This window comes from Diachasma alloeum, unplaced genomic scaffold (assembly GCF_001412515.2).
Source record: "Diachasma alloeum isolate Michigan unplaced genomic scaffold, Dall2.0 Dall_scaffold_00195, whole genome shotgun sequence".
NCBI classification, from domain to species: domain Eukaryota; kingdom Metazoa; phylum Arthropoda; class Insecta; order Hymenoptera; family Braconidae; genus Diachasma; species Diachasma alloeum.
Window position 1 is genome coordinate 1,765,581 of NW_021680360.1, and position 15,747 is coordinate 1,781,327.

General features: G+C 35.7%; 1 protein-coding gene across 5 annotated transcripts; it reads left to right on the top strand.

Moving 5' to 3' along the window:
* The first annotated feature begins 1,918 nt into the window (after window positions 1–1,918).
* LOC107048617 (4-coumarate--CoA ligase 1) lies at window positions 1,919–15,659 on the top strand. Of its 5 annotated transcripts, none has more exons than XM_015271862.1 (10): window positions 1,919–2,009; window positions 5,743–6,052; window positions 6,826–7,033; window positions 8,450–8,619; window positions 8,711–8,891; window positions 10,967–11,118; window positions 12,073–12,256; window positions 13,572–13,897; window positions 14,219–14,414; window positions 14,620–15,659. In XM_015271862.1, the coding sequence occupies exons 2-10, from the start codon at window positions 5,819–5,821 to the stop codon at window positions 14,706–14,708; spliced, it is 1,740 nt and encodes a 579-aa protein (XP_015127348.1). In that variant the 5' UTR covers window positions 1,919–2,009; window positions 5,743–5,818; the 3' UTR covers window positions 14,709–15,659. The 5 variants fall into 5 exon arrangements, with proteins under 5 accessions (XP_015127348.1, XP_015127349.1, XP_015127346.1 ...); XM_015271863.2 differs by having other exon boundaries at window positions 1,921–2,009; window positions 5,615–6,052; XM_015271860.2 differs by having other exon boundaries at window positions 1,922–2,009; window positions 5,526–6,052.
* Window positions 15,660–15,747: the final 88 nt, after the last annotated feature.

A 15,747-nucleotide genomic window follows, 5' to 3' on the forward strand; every position in this document is an offset into this window, starting at 1 on the left:
GCATTCGTAACTTTTGCGCGACCAATGGAGTGTTATTACGTTTATTTAACTTGTTGCATGTACCAGCCTGGCAGGTATGCAAAACATTGAATATGTAAATGTGAATATGTAAATTTGTGATTGATTTGAAACTGGTAAATTATCGGAAACTGTTTTTTTTTCAAAGGATATTACATCGCACATTTTCGGAATGATTTCGTGGTAAACTGAGGGAAAGAGGATCTGTGGAGGAGAATTGGATGATAATAAAATTTAAATTTTGCGGTTTGCTCATTTTTTTCCCCTTTTCATACAGTATAAAAATCATAATTCTTACCAGTTGAGCATCAAAATATATGAAAGGTGTTTACCGACGGTAGTGGCCGTGCGGTTAGAGTGCTAGACTCGTATGCCAATGATCCGGGTTCGCTTCCCGGCACTGGCGGTCAAAATTTATAGCGCTCTAATCTCACAGTTTCACTGCCGAGCGGTAGTCCCGTCAAAAGGACGACTGTACCAGGGCAGGTTTTTCCCTCGAATGAGGTTTTCCCTCCCTTCGGCAAATGCGGTACAGGGGGTGGAGGGGGGTGGGAAGGGAACAAATCGTAAAGACCCGAAAGGGTATACGAGAAGAAAAAAAAAATGAAAGGTGTTTTCAGAAGAAAAATGGCAGTATCTATTCACACGCTTCACGGGAACTTTTATGCGGAGAGGATTTTTTTAGGAAAATTCTAGTGCTAGCACGGGAAAAGAGGCGCAAAGTGACGGCCAGGAAAAAATTCCAGTGCCGGCACTAGAAATTTTATTGGGAAAAACGTGAATTTTTCCCCGTATTTCTGTGAAAATTTCACAGAAATCCCCAGAAAGTTTACCAGAAATACCAAGAAATTTTACCTTAACAGCACTAGAATTTTTCACAGCCAGTGGATTGTGATTTTTTCCAGTACTCGTACTAGAATTTTTCTAGAAAATTTCTCTCCGTGTACCGTGGATATAAGGTAGATGGATAAGTGCATTGGGATTCTTATCAAGAAAAGTTTTTTTCTCTGTATAGAGAGAATAAATACTGGTGATTACGCTGCAATTCACTTTCTCGGAATTAAAAAACCCTGATGGATCGATAGGAAGGTCGAGTTGTTCACTCAGTGGAGTGCTAGTCGATCACGGTTCGATTGATTGACCATCGATAAATCAACGATCGACCATCGATCAAGCAACGATCGACTAGCAATCGTCCAATAATTGACCATCGACTAACCATCAACTAGCAGTCAACCAATGATCGACCATCGATCGACCGAGTAAACAAGTCGACCTCTCATCCGTTCGATTCTTCAATATTAAAAAAATTTCCAACTTACATTGATCAAGGTTCCAATATACTAATCGAAATTTGAAAAATAGTAAAATAATTAATAATCTACATTTCCAATTGATGATTAATTAAATATTCAAAAATATGGACTATAATTTTTTCTATTACGTAGATAATACTGAATTTCTTATAAGGGATTACCGATTATCAAAATAATCGTCAATCTTCCTAACTCAATCACTGATAAATGAATAATTCGATATTTGACTATTTAAATTGATGATTACTCAATAATTTAACAGTAATTATAATTTATGGATACGGCTATCCCTTGTCACATCGAGCCTTGATATTTCCGCAAAGGGATGAAGTGTCGCCGCGAGTCGGTCCCTGGTTCTGCGATGGTACTTCAACTATTCTCACTCCTCCCCCAAAAAACGAAGAATAAAAGTCGACAAGATAATTAACCCTTCCCCAACTCAAGCGTCCGCCACCGTCGCCTGTCCAAATAAACACAAAAACAGAAACTTCAACACAATCTCCGGCGCGTGTGTGGCTGTCAGTAGTATGTGTTCCCTCGGAGTGGGGGGAAATTCGTATCAGAAGCGAAACGAAGAAGTTGATCATCAGTGCAGGCTCCAGTTAGTTGTCGAGTCCCACTGGATGCTGTTGGCGCAAAAAATTCAGTTGTCAACGGACTCGTCAAAGCCCAAAGGTATGAGCGAATTTCACCCTTTCGCGACCTCCCCAGGAAAAACGTCGATGAATAATCTGAATAATCAGATGAAGTGGGATGGGTTTACCTGCAGCGTTGGGTCATGCACGCAAGCGCGTCTGCATGGGGGAGAGAACCCGTCCGAGTGGTGGAAAAGAAGCCCCGCGACTTCATCCCCCAGCGTGAATTTACAACTCGAGTCTGTGTTTTCATGTAAATATCGCGGATACACGCGCTATTCCCTTTAATCCTGTCACCACGCATTCGAGTGATTCATTCTTTCGTTGAAACATTTGTCCCGCGGGTGGATCTCATGCACAAGTAGTGACATTAGACGTTTGTGTACTGTCTCAAGGGTTCGTTGACACCGGGGGTTGAGACGATCGATGCGACTGGTAATGTTTACCATCTTCACTCAGTTGTGACTGGGAGAAAACATTATTTTTGCGAAATGGCCATTTACTTGAGAGAAGTAGTTATTTTTTCACTACCGTATTTCTCCAGTCATTCCCAGGCTATTCGCGTTAGGTTTCAATTATGTCAATTATATTGCTCTAGAAGATCGTCATTCAACATTGATATATATGACTTTAAAAAAATAAATGATTCAAGTAAATGAATATTTGGCCAAAATAACTTTTTCTCTCAGGATACAATTTTTCTCAACTGGAGTATTCCGGGATTCATGATCGTGTTTCCATATGTGGTTTGGACTTTCATTCAGTGAAAACTGATGAATGCAAGTTCACGATATTTTATTCGACGGTATTCGATAAATTCTTTTGGTTTTGAGCTGATTTTTTTATTTTATAATTGATTCACTTATTTAAACTTATTCAAACATAAAGGCTCATGCAGCTAATTTTTGTGCCAATGCTCTCGGAGCATTGCGCAGATTTTTGAAGTGTTTCTTGAAATAGCAAATAAGAAATTAAATGAAAAAAATTTAATATGAAATAAAAAATGATTTTTTACTAAATTCATAATATTTTGTTGGAAAAAAAATTACTAGATTTTCACAATCTCTCATAAATTATTCTATTACAAATTATTGTTCTTTCTTTTAGTTTTCAGACGATTTTATCATTTACTAATTTATTTCCTTATTTAAACTTATTCAAAAATAAAGACTTATCCAGTCAATTTGCGCTGATGCCCTCGGAACATTGCGCAGATTTTTCACGTGTTTTTTACAGTAGTAAATATGAAATGAAACACAAAAAGTATATAATATAAACTATAATCGAAAATGAATTTTCGCTAAATTCACAATATTTCGTTGAAAAAAAAATGACAAGATTGTCACATTCTCTCATAAATTATTCTCTTGACATATTATTCAATTTTTTGCTTGAATTTTTCCAGTGACAGACAATGGAAATTGGAAACTGTCGGGTAAATTTATGCCGTAAATTTATGGTGGAGATGGAAACTGTCGAGTAAATTTATGCCGAGAAATTCCCATAATCAAATTTACTCGGTCGTTCCCACTGCAATTTTTCAACTGAATTATCAAAAAAATGTCCAGTAGAATTTACGTTTTTCTGTGAACTTTGTACTCATTTGTTCAGATTTTATTTCCGTGATTCCGTGTTTGAGTTTAATGAGTTGTATCTCGGAAGTCATTGTTGATCGTTTGATAATGGGAAAGATTGAAAAAACAGTGTTCCGTGTTTCATTCAAATCTATCACGCGCCCGACCTTCGACCGAGTAGTTTTTTACCTCGTCACTTCAAAGTGAAAAGTGTTCATTGATGATAGACAATAGACACTTGTTAGCTTACGAATTGCGCTTAATGCGATGTTGACGTGAAGACTGCATTTTGACTTGGGAGAACGGCAAATGAGGAAGATTTGTACATTGATATCAGTGTCTTGTTCAGTCTATCATTTATTTGATTAATGACATTTACCCATCAGCACAATCCTCAATCGAAATGTCATTCAGTATCTACGTCCTACGGTTTAATTAAAATTTTAAAATTTAACATAGAACTCCGAGGGCTTAAACGAGCTGACAAAATATTTTACTTGTTGCAAAACTTCTCGCAAGAATACGAAACGTATAATCGACGTTGAACTTTTTGTGCACCAAATATTCTGACCCTCCCGTTATGGAATGCCGGCGAGGAGTGGACTTTGTTCCCTCGGATTTGTTGCGTACGAACCACTTGACTCCCGTGTAGATTACAATCCATTTTTCGATGGCACATCCTAATCGGAATTCATGAAAAACTCATTTGATTTTCCGGTAATTGGCTAACTCATTAGATTGATTAAGCAGTTAATTTAATTGTATTGTCGACATTATGGGATTTACTGAGACATCTTGAAGTATTTTTCGACGGCATATCCTCATTGCAATTCATGAAAAATTTATTTATTTTTCCGGTAATTGACTAATTTATGAAACTGATTAGTCATTCAATTTCATTATTGACATTATTGGATCTACCGAGACTAATCAGTCTAATCCCTAATAAATTGTTAGACTGATTAGAGATTTAATTTAATTGTGGACATTATGGGATCTACTGAGACATCTTAACGTATTTTTCGACAGCATATCCTAATTGCAATTCATAAAAAACTTATTCATTTTACCGGTAATTGACTAATTTATTAGACTGATTAGTGATTTATGTTAATTGTTGACATTATGCGATCCACTGAGACATCTTAAAATCCACAGTGAGAATTTTTTTATGTACACATAACAACAAAAAATAAATTTAAATTTCTAAACTCATTGTGAAAATTGGATTAAACCTTCAGTAGATTGAGAATTCAGAAAAATATTTGTCAGAGTGTTCACAATTCTCAACATTTTTTTTCCGCATGATATATAAAATTGAAATTTCGTTCAATATCCTAGAAATTAACTAATTCTTCAATAAATACACACATGGGGAAATTTCATATAGAACCAGTCGTTGTTGTAAATTTCGCGATTTCACGTATGAAAAAATTCAATAGAAGAACTAGCGAATTCGCTAGAAAATTCTATTGGAACTCTATAGGAATTCTATGGGATTTCTATAAAATTTCTGTTGGAATTCTATTGAAAAATTCTATTTGTTTTTTGCGTTGATTCTATTGGATATTCGATAAGAACAAGCCAATAGATTTCGAATTTCTGTTTAAATTTTTCTCTTGAGATTTTTGCTATAAGAATGCTTGGGTATCAATTTTCCAAGTTTTTTCCACTCGGATTCTACAATGCAAAACAAAACAAAATCCAGCGGAAAAACTTGGAAAAATTTTGTGTCCAATAATTCTAATAGAAAAAATTTAAGAGAAAAATTCAAACGGAAATTCGAAATATACTGACTTTTTCTTATTGAATATCGAATAGAATCAGCGCAAAAAACAAATAGAATTTTTCAATAGAATTCCAATAGAAATCCTATAGAAACCCCACAGAATTCCTATAGAATTCCCATAGAATTTTCTAGCGAATTGGCTAGGTTTTCTATTGAATTTTTTCATGCGTTTTTCCACTTGAAATTTCAACAGTAACCGCGGAACAGTAAGAGTGCATTATCTGATAATGAGTTCATGCTCCCAACGATCTTGAATAACATATTGTCATCGATCGATGACAGACAAAACGAATCTCTCCATCAGGGTCATTATCGCCGATGATCGCCTACTAGGCTCTCGAGTTGAATGATTTCTATCTGCCAATCCACGGTGGACTTTGTATCTGGATCAACAATTATTCTCATTCCAGGTATAAAACCAAGAGACAAAAATTAGAGAATAAAAAAAATTAAGAATAAAATTAAGAATAAAAAATCCCATAAAATATGGAATCCATAATTCGTGGCTGTCAACGCATGGGCCTGGTCCTGAAGAATGGCACGGGGATTGCCAATGTGACAGTGAGACGAGCATCGGTGGCTGCTAAGTTGAAAATAATCGAGGGCAACAACGGAGAGAGAATATTCACGTCACCATTCGGTGACATTGATCTCCCGTCCGCAACATTACCAGAATTCATATGGGAAAACGTCAACAAATGGCCGACAAGGATTGCTCTGGTGATTGAAGGAATTATTAATAACAAAAATAAGACGTATTCCCCGATAAATTCGTTGCATATAAACGAATATATCAAGTTTTGCTAAAATATCAAGTTAAAAAAATTTCCGAGCGCTTGCGCGAGGGATTTTTCCGGCGAAACTTGATGCGTTCGTTTGTATCCAGGGAAGTTTGAGGGAAATACTTCGAATCATTTTGAAGCTCCAGGGGTAGTTGGCGGATTGTTTTCTCTGTCGCCGTTTCAATAAATAGAATTGCGGTATTCGGTGTTGTCGTGGTGCAATCGACAATTGCGATTACCTGAATTGTACAGTAATTTTGCTGACTTCTATTAAAAATGATATAATTTTATTTTACGACGTACCAAAGAATTTAATAAAAAAACTAGGTTTCTGTTGAACTTTTTATGAGTTTTTGGCCCATTCTTTTGAAACGTTGAATAGAAAATATTCTAAAGAAAAAGTGAATAGAAATCGATTTTTCGACTCAAATTTTCTGCGATTTTGTTCATTATATTTTTCTCTTTTTTTCGTCAAGATTCCCATAGGCTAAAATTCATGAGAATAAGTCATAGACAGAAATCAAAATCTCTTAACTATTCTTTTCTACGCAACATAAACGAAATTAAATAACTGTGCCTCACAATTCGGAAAAATGATACAAGAGCTCCAATATAACTTCAATCGTTTTTTTTCTATAAAAGTTTTCACCACGCAACATTTTATTCAACTTCCTTATCAATCCATCTCATTTGTTGCTCAATGTACCACAGGAATGCAGTGTAACAGGTCGTAAATACACGTACGCTGAGGCTCGAGACAGTGCGAATTATGTCGCAAGGAGTCTGAGGAATATGGGCCTTCGTCATGGTGACGTAGTGGCCCTGATTCTTCCGAATTTGCCAGAGACACCGATCGCCCTCTTGGGAGCTGTGGAAAGCGGACTCATTGTAACCTCAGTCAATCCAATCTACACACCAGGTGCGTAAGAGGAGTATTATGCACCAATTAACGTTTAATTATTCTGTACAACTCATTCTATTGAGTCTTTTCCTTCAATTCCTCAGGATACATTATTCAAACTATTTTCACAGCATTTTTCTACTATGAAAACAATCTCCCCAGATTTTTTTCATACGTATCAAGACATATTCTATTGAATAATTTCATTTTAAAAACCGCGCACGTTTTTTCATTTATTTTAGTTCTGCGTGTGATTATTCCAAAAATATTCCTGAATATTAAGCTTTTTAATGCTAATAATTCTCGAAATATTGTTACGGAATCGAACGGTTCGATCTATCCTCTTCTCCTCTGTTGTAAAATAAAAGAAAGTTGATTGTCATTCTCTAATGTTTGGGAATAACTTTATGATTGATTCATCCTTGTTCCACGATTGATTCTGAAGAACTGTCAATAAATACTTTTTCATACGTATCAAGACATTTTCTATTGAATAATTTCATTTTAAAAACCGCGCACGTTTTTTCATTTATTTTAGTTCTGCGTATAATTATTCCAAAAATATTCCTGAATATTAAGCTTTTTAATTCTAATAATTCTCAAAATATTGTTACTATCCTCTTCTCCTCTGTTATAAAATAAAAGAAAGTTGATCGTCATTCTTTAATGTTTGGGAATAACTTCATGTTTGATTCATCCTTGTTCCACAATTAATTCTGAAGAACTGTCAATAAATACGTCCCTTGGATTAACTGATTAATCCCGCGTTATTACTTAATTAACTACAACAATATTGAGACCTCATCGGGACCCAGCTCTTGACATTGCGGGGAACCCGCGCCCTCATTATTCATAAAAATTGAGTGGACTCTCAAACAAACAATCCACGATAATTCGTTTCAACCTCTGTACTTTGTCCTTTGCATCTGCTGCAATTGTCTTCACAATTTTTTTTTACCTAACAGATTATGAATAATGAACGATAAATTTCCAAGGTCCGTCATTAGACAATGGTTGAGTAACTGCGCAGTATTTTCCCAATGGAAAACAAAAAATGCATTCCGTAATTTTCACAAATTGTCAATGTCAAAAGCATCACAAACCCACGCCGAGTCTAATAAACGTTTGGACTTTGGATCGCTTAAAATAAATATTAAGCGTGGTTGTGGCTTCAGACGATAGCAAGTATCGTCCCAATGAGTTTGAAATAATTCTATCATTCTATTTGTTACGGTGATTAATTATCAATCACAGTTGCCTGCAGCGGACTCGTCTGGCGACCTTTGTCTCAACTCAATATAAACAATACGATTTTGCTATCGAGATTATACAATGTCCGGGTCAATCAAAGTGTGGACTTTGCTCGGTGTACTTGAATTCATTTAGGCCAATGTGATTTAATCAGGCACATTTTGATTGAAAACATTGTTGCAGACGAAATAGCGAGACAAGTGAGACTATCAGGTGCCAAAGCTATCATCACATCCAGTGATATTGCGCCGAATGCTCTGGCAGTGGGGAAAACAACACTCCCACAAAATGCACCAATCATCGTCGTTGAGGATGGAGTTAGACCTTTGCCCGAAGGGACAATATCATTCAAAGTATTTTTATCATGTTGTTTTGTCGTTCAAGTGTCATTAGAGATTGCGCAAAATGAATGCAGGGGTTGATTCGTTATGTTCTTGTTTTTAGGATCTCCTGACGAGGGGGAAAACTCTGCCTGATGTGCCGAAGAGTTCTCAAACGCCTGATGACGTCTGTATCATGCCTTATTCCAGTGGTACCACAGGATTACCTAAAGGCGTCATGTTGACGCACAGAAATCTCGTTTCCAATTGTGCTATGAGCAATCACAGCACACTGCTGAGTAATGGTAAATATGATGGAATTTATTGTACATGATTTTTCAGTTTCTTCTATTGATTGATTGATTGCGCGGAGAGAAATGTTCAGTAAAAAGTGCGGAACTCACAATTCGCTCACCGATTACGGAATCGACTCAGAAAATTTAAGTGACGATATCGTAATTTTTCCCTGAATTTCCTGTGAAAAATTACGGAACGCACCGGAAAAATTCCGTGACTTTAGGTAACAATTACGTGACAGTTCCTTAAAATTACCTACAAATACATTTCGCTCCGGAATTACGGAAGAGACGTCATTTTTATTCAATATTTCTCTCCGTGTGATTGAGGTTTATTAACCCTAGTCTGGTCACCAAACGCCATCCTGTGACTCTGGTCACCTCCGCGGGGATTCCCCGCTGTATTAGTCAGGCTCTAGCGTTACCGAATTCACTCTACAGTGCCCGGGCGCGTTTAGCGAGTTTCCGGCAACGTCGCGTACAGGGCAATTTCATTTAATATGGGATAAAATAATTCATCTGTTCGAAATCATGTGTTTTCTTTAGGAATTTCGGGAAATATGTTGTTCTTGAAACTACTATAATTCTTTAGACACTTCAATGGACAAAGTCAATTTAAAAAAAAAATTTCCGGTTATCCAGTCAATTGTAATTAAATAAAAACGACGCGTGGCGGGGTTTCCCTCATATGGTGAACAATCTCGAGTTAACTGTACATTATGTTGTACAAAGTAAACATGACATAAGTCATTAAGCAGGAAACAGAAACACCAAGCATAGAATTACTATAAGTGGCTAAAGCATAAGAAGACATTGAAACACAATAAAGCGAATGAAGCCATGAAGCATTTACATGAGGGATACATCATGAAGTCAAAATATTCATGAATGAAAAAGAATTTTGTAATACAATTAATCTGTTGTTCATCTCATCAATATATTTCCGTGTTTAGAATATTGTTATCTTGTGTTTTCAATTCCAACTTAAGTTTCCGAGATGATTTTTGATTGAGCTGATTTTTGATTAAATTTTAATTTTTAATGTGGAACTCAGCCGAATCAAAAATCATCTCGGAATGCATTTTTTCTTTCAGTTCTAAATTGAAAATTAAAATTTAATTTGGAACTGAAAACACGAGATGACATTCTAAGCACAGCAAGAATATTGAGTCACAGCTTTTTTATTCGTACCAGAAATTTTGTATTTGGATATTAGTATTATTCGTTCAAAGTGAAAAAATCGATCATCGGTTTCGCCACATTACATCCACATTCTCCTATCCTTAACGTCAAAAATGTGAAATAATTTCATAATTATATCAAATGGAAACGCATGAAAAAAAGCTGTTAGATACAATTTAAAGTTGTGTACAATTTTAAATTCAATGGACAATGTGATAATTGAGAATCTCTAAATGGACAATATTCAGCAACAATATTCAGTAATTTCTAGCATCCCAATGATATTCGCGATTGAAAGTAACTTCAATTTCCATCCCCTCAATTGGAGAAATTAATCTTATTATTTTTACAAGCGACAGACGATTGTCATTCTTCGTTTTGCACTGCTGCATCCAGACATCGTGTGCTAAAAACAAGAAATCTTATCTTCTGGTTTATCATAATTGTAGATGGAACTGGAGATGGAAGTCGTTACGGAATATTTAGACGCTTGCATTTATTAAACGCGTTCATTTAAATTGCTCGTGGACTTTGTTTTTCCTCAAATCTTGCGCGAAAACATATATTCAGTTCCTGATGCGGCAGGGGGTGGCAATTTGAATCGGAGGTGCCTAGCGAAAGACAATGCATGTTTATGGTGCTTGGTGAACTTTCGTAAATTTGCCTGCTAATCCGATGACTAATAAAAATCTTCAATGCGTAGAAAATGAAGCGACTCAAAACGATTAAAATTTTTCATTCATTTGAACGATTTTCTTGTTGAAAATTAGTGAATTTATATTTATTTCGATGGAAATGTTTTTATTGCACCAAAATTCAAATTTTAAAATGAAGAATTATGAAATGTTAATAGATTCGCTTTCTCCATTTTCTAATTTTTTTATTGATGCATTTTATTCCAGACGTTCAAGATGTTATCCCTGGAGTCTTACCTCTGTGCCACATATACGGACTGAATAATATGATGCACTCGAGGCTGGTTTGTGGGGCTCACATCATTACTCTCCCTTCCTTTACTTCAGAGAATTTCATCAATGTACTGACGAAGCATCAAGTGAGTGGAAAACCTCAATTTGAAAATCCTCACAAACAAAATATGTTTTACATCACAATATCTAAAAATTGGTATATATGAAAATTTATAGGAAAAATCTGAAAAAAATCAACACTCTCTTTGGATATATAATTAACGGAACCTCGCAGGATTTTTAATCGGAAGTAATCAGTACTTGCCGCCCGCGTGCGTAAAAAGTTGCTCCCTCGGGCGGAAGTACTCACTGTTCTCCCGCTCGTCAGGGAGTAAAGTGCGAACTTTCCATGTAGACATGTGAAAAAATAAATACTTCCCTCAAATAAATGGATATTTGACAAAAATGATTATTTTCTGTCACTGTAATGTTGTAGTTTTGCCACAATTGTTGTGATTTTTACAGTATATTCTGATTGCAATTGAAAAGTCAATTTTTTTTGACGTGGATACGCCTATGGTTTCAATATAGGGGGTCATTTTGGGAAGCGGTCCTTATGTGCAGCGCCATCTATCGGAATTCTAGAAAATTTTAGACATTTCGAGGTAATTCGAGAAGTTTCTTGCAATTTCCAAAAAATTCAAGGAGTTTCTAGAAATTTCGAGGAAATTCAGGGAGTTCCCAGAAAATTCGAAGGAATTCAAGGAGTTTCTAGAAAATTCGAAGGAATTCAAGGAGTTTCTAGAAAATTCGAGAGAAGTCAAGGAGTTTCCATAAAATTCGAGGGAATGCAAGGAGTTTCTAGGAAATTCGAAAAAGAAGGAAAGACCATGGACGTATCTACGTACAATTACAGCTGTATCGAAGATACAGCCGCCTACAATTTTGAATTTTTTTCGTTATTCAATTAATGGCAATTAATGAAAACCTACGTGCTGCGGCGTTTCCCTCGTATAGTGACCAATCTATTGTTGATGAAATTTTTTCAAGCACGTTCATTTGCATTCAATTAATCAAGGCTTTCTTGTATTATCCTTCAGTGTACTTTTCTATTCTGCGTTCCATCCATACTGCTATTCATCGCCGCATCACCAATGATAAAAAGAGAACATTTCAAGAGTTTACGTGGTATCATCTCTGGCGCAGCACCAATTAGTGAATCAGATATAGAGAGAGTTTATAATCAATTTGGGATTGATCACCAGACAGTACCATTCCTCCAGGGTAAGTTGGTATTTAATAGTTCAAGGATTTTTCACAGTTTTTAATTGAGGAATAGCCCTTTAAGGAATGCCCCTAGAATACAGGTTTTTCTTACGATTGTCCCCATATTTTCATAGATAATATTCTTTGAAGTTTCGTAGAATAATTTGGTATCTGATTCAAACAATTAAGTAACGAATAATCAACTTCCCGACCCAAGGGAGAAAGTTATTGTCGTGACCCCAAAAATGAAATGTTGAATTTCGATTATTCGTCCACGTTTCATGACCTCTTGAGCCATCCTGATACGTTTTTAACGACATATGTGTGTGTGTGTGTGTGTGTGTGTGTGCCTGTGCGTGCGTATATATGTATGTGATGAAAATTTTGTCCAACGATTTCTCCTGAACAAATGAACCTATTCAACTTTTTGTTTTCAATCGATGAGTCTTCATGTACTTAGAACTGATTACATCACGTAAATGATCGCCTCTGCGGTTTGTTAGTTATTCGCATAAAACTTGTAAAAAAAACACTAAAAAGCGACAATTTTATTTATATTTGTCGATTTTACCATTTTGAAATACCGATGGAATAAAAATTAATTTTGTATAATCGATGCGTCTTCACATAACTCGATTCTAATTGAATGTTGAGCGAAATCGTCTCAGCGGCTGTTCAGTTATTTGGATGAAACTTTCAAAATTTCGCCCCAAACAAATTCATTCCAAAACAAATCAATCCCACGACAATTTCATTCCAAACATCAAATTCCAATGGAATTTTTCACGGTCACAACACTAATTCAGGGAGAGAAAAATATTAACTTCATTTTCTCAGAAAAAGGCACTAAACACAACACCAAAATCAATCAGATACTTCACGATTCCCTCCTAGTATTGTTTACACAACCGATCAACGAATTAACAGGAAACATTGCAAAAAACCGGTCAAATCATTCTTATCCGTCTCAACTAACCAGATAGGCCACAAGTAATAGACCACAGCATCAGTTTACAAAATCAGTACAAAACTTGAAAATTAATCTGATAAGTCACGCGCTTCAGCAAAGCGTATTCTTCATCCAAACGGTGATTATAAAAAATGGGATGAAGCTGTCGTGAGATGAAATTGTTTGGGATGAATTGTCATAAGATGAATTTGTGGGATGAATTGTCATCAAATTTGAATTATCCTCAGAAAAACTCAATAACTTACGAGAATGCAATAAATTAAGTCATCTAGAATTTCTTCCAGAAATCCATAAGGACTAACTTTTGGGTGCCCTTTTTTTCGTTGTCCTGGATATACCTTAATCACTGTCTTCTTCTTCCAGGATATGGACTAACAGAATGTACGGGGGTTGGATTTCTCCAGTCCTCGAACAGTAAATATGCAAGCATTGGACATCCGATCGCAAACAGCGAGACGAGACTGGTTGATCCAATCACAGGACAGGACGTACAGACACCAGGTCAGAGTGGTGAAATTTGGCTGAGGGGCCCACATGTTATGAAGGGGTACTACCAAAATGAGAAAGCTACGAATGAGATGTTACAAGATGGATGGCTGAAAACGGGTGATATTGCCTACTTCGACGATGAGTTTACGTTTTTCATTGTCGACCGGCTGAAGGAACTTATCAAAGTCAAAGGCTTTCAGGTAATGATGAGTTCACGTACGAAAAAATTCCACAGAAAAACCTAGAGAATTTGCTAGACAATTCTATTCAATTTTTATTGAACTTTCTAATAGTTTTTGGCCGATTCGATTGAAATGTCTCTTTTCAAAAATGCATGTAATGTTTTCTGTCGCCGATCTATTTAGCTATAATTTAACTCTATTCATAATTTTTTGTGTTTGATTTTCTTGATGAAAAGAAAAAATAGAATGAATTATTTAGAATTATTTAGGACTATTCGTCCACATTCAATGTGTTTGCATAATGGTATTTACTATTTTGATGATTCGTACCTCTTTCAGGTTCCACCTGCTGAATTAGAAGGCATCCTCAGAACACACGCTGATATTGCTGACGCAGCTGTTGTTGGTGTACCTGATGAAAGATATGGAGAAGTCCCGAAGGCGTTTGTGGTGCTCAAGAAGGACCACACAACAACCGCAGAAAATATCCACAATTTCGTCAAAGGGAAAGTTTCAGAGTACAAACAGCTTCTAGGTAGAGTTTTAATTCTTATTTAGTCCCTTTGATTTCTTCTTCTAAGTTTAGTTTAAAGATTATCTTTCGGAAAATGAGAGATAGTAAAATTTTTATGGAGACAGTTTTTTTAAAGTCGTATCTACAACAAGTCTGAATAAAAAAAATTGCAATCTCCACTACAATAAGTTCGGAACTTGATTAATTTTTGCATTTTCATTTTCAGGAGGAATTGTGTTCATTAACGAAATTCCAAGAAACGCATCAGGCAAAATCCTGAGAATACACTTGAAAAACTTGCACCATGACGAGTGAATTGACAATTACAAACCCTGAAGAAGCCTTCGGGATTTTGATTATGCACTCATTGAAGCAGTGGTTGAACCACAATAAAAACGGAAAAGAAGAAGAAGTGAGCACACAACTATGTACAGAAAAATTTGATAGAATTCTGTTGATTGTTTGCCGATTCTTAAAATGAATTTTCTTCCAAAAGTTTTTCATTCATTGAATCTTGTTTTTCTCATGAAAAAATCCATTGAGAAAACCTGGAAAATTCAAGACGAGGAATTCGTTCGCAGAAAATCGTAACAAAACAAAATCTGTTGATTTTGACTGTAAAAGTATCTTCGGTTGTTTATTTATATTAAAAAAAAAAAACGATGAAAAAATGCAACATTTTTTAATGGAATTCGTGAAAAAATAATACATATCGCAATAGAAATACACCAGAATTTCTTACGAAATGTGTGTTCTATTAAATTTTTCTGTATGTGACTGATAAACCATGCAATGCAAAAAGTTGAAATGAACTTGAAAAATGTAATTTTTCACTGTCGAATTTGTGCCTTGAATTTTCATAATCATTTGTAACTTAGAAACAGGTACAGTAGACTCTCGCTACGACTTCTCGGACGCCGGAGCGCTGGCCCCCACCCTCGGCCGCCTTTTCGTTTTCTTTTGTCCTTCGTACGTAAACACAGAGGTCCAAATAATTTTATTCGAAAATAAAACTATTCATTCCCTCTCATTTTTCTGAGAACTTGAGTCGGCATTGGTTGCGGAGTGGAGGCCGGTAGAAAGTTGCTCATATCTTGGAAATGCTACCCCTACAGCCCTTTTGATGAGCAACTAGTGAGAGTCTACTGCATGTGCGGTATTAGACTAAGGATAGATTTAAGGTGTAAATATCGAATTTTATACACAGACAGGAGGATAAATCTTATGAATAAAAGTGGTTTTACAGGGAAAAGGTGAAGAAAATTACCAATGAGTTTTGATTTTTACGTCTGCAGCACATCTCAATAAAATGATAAATGAGATGAAGAAATTGAATGATCTAGATTCAAACGCT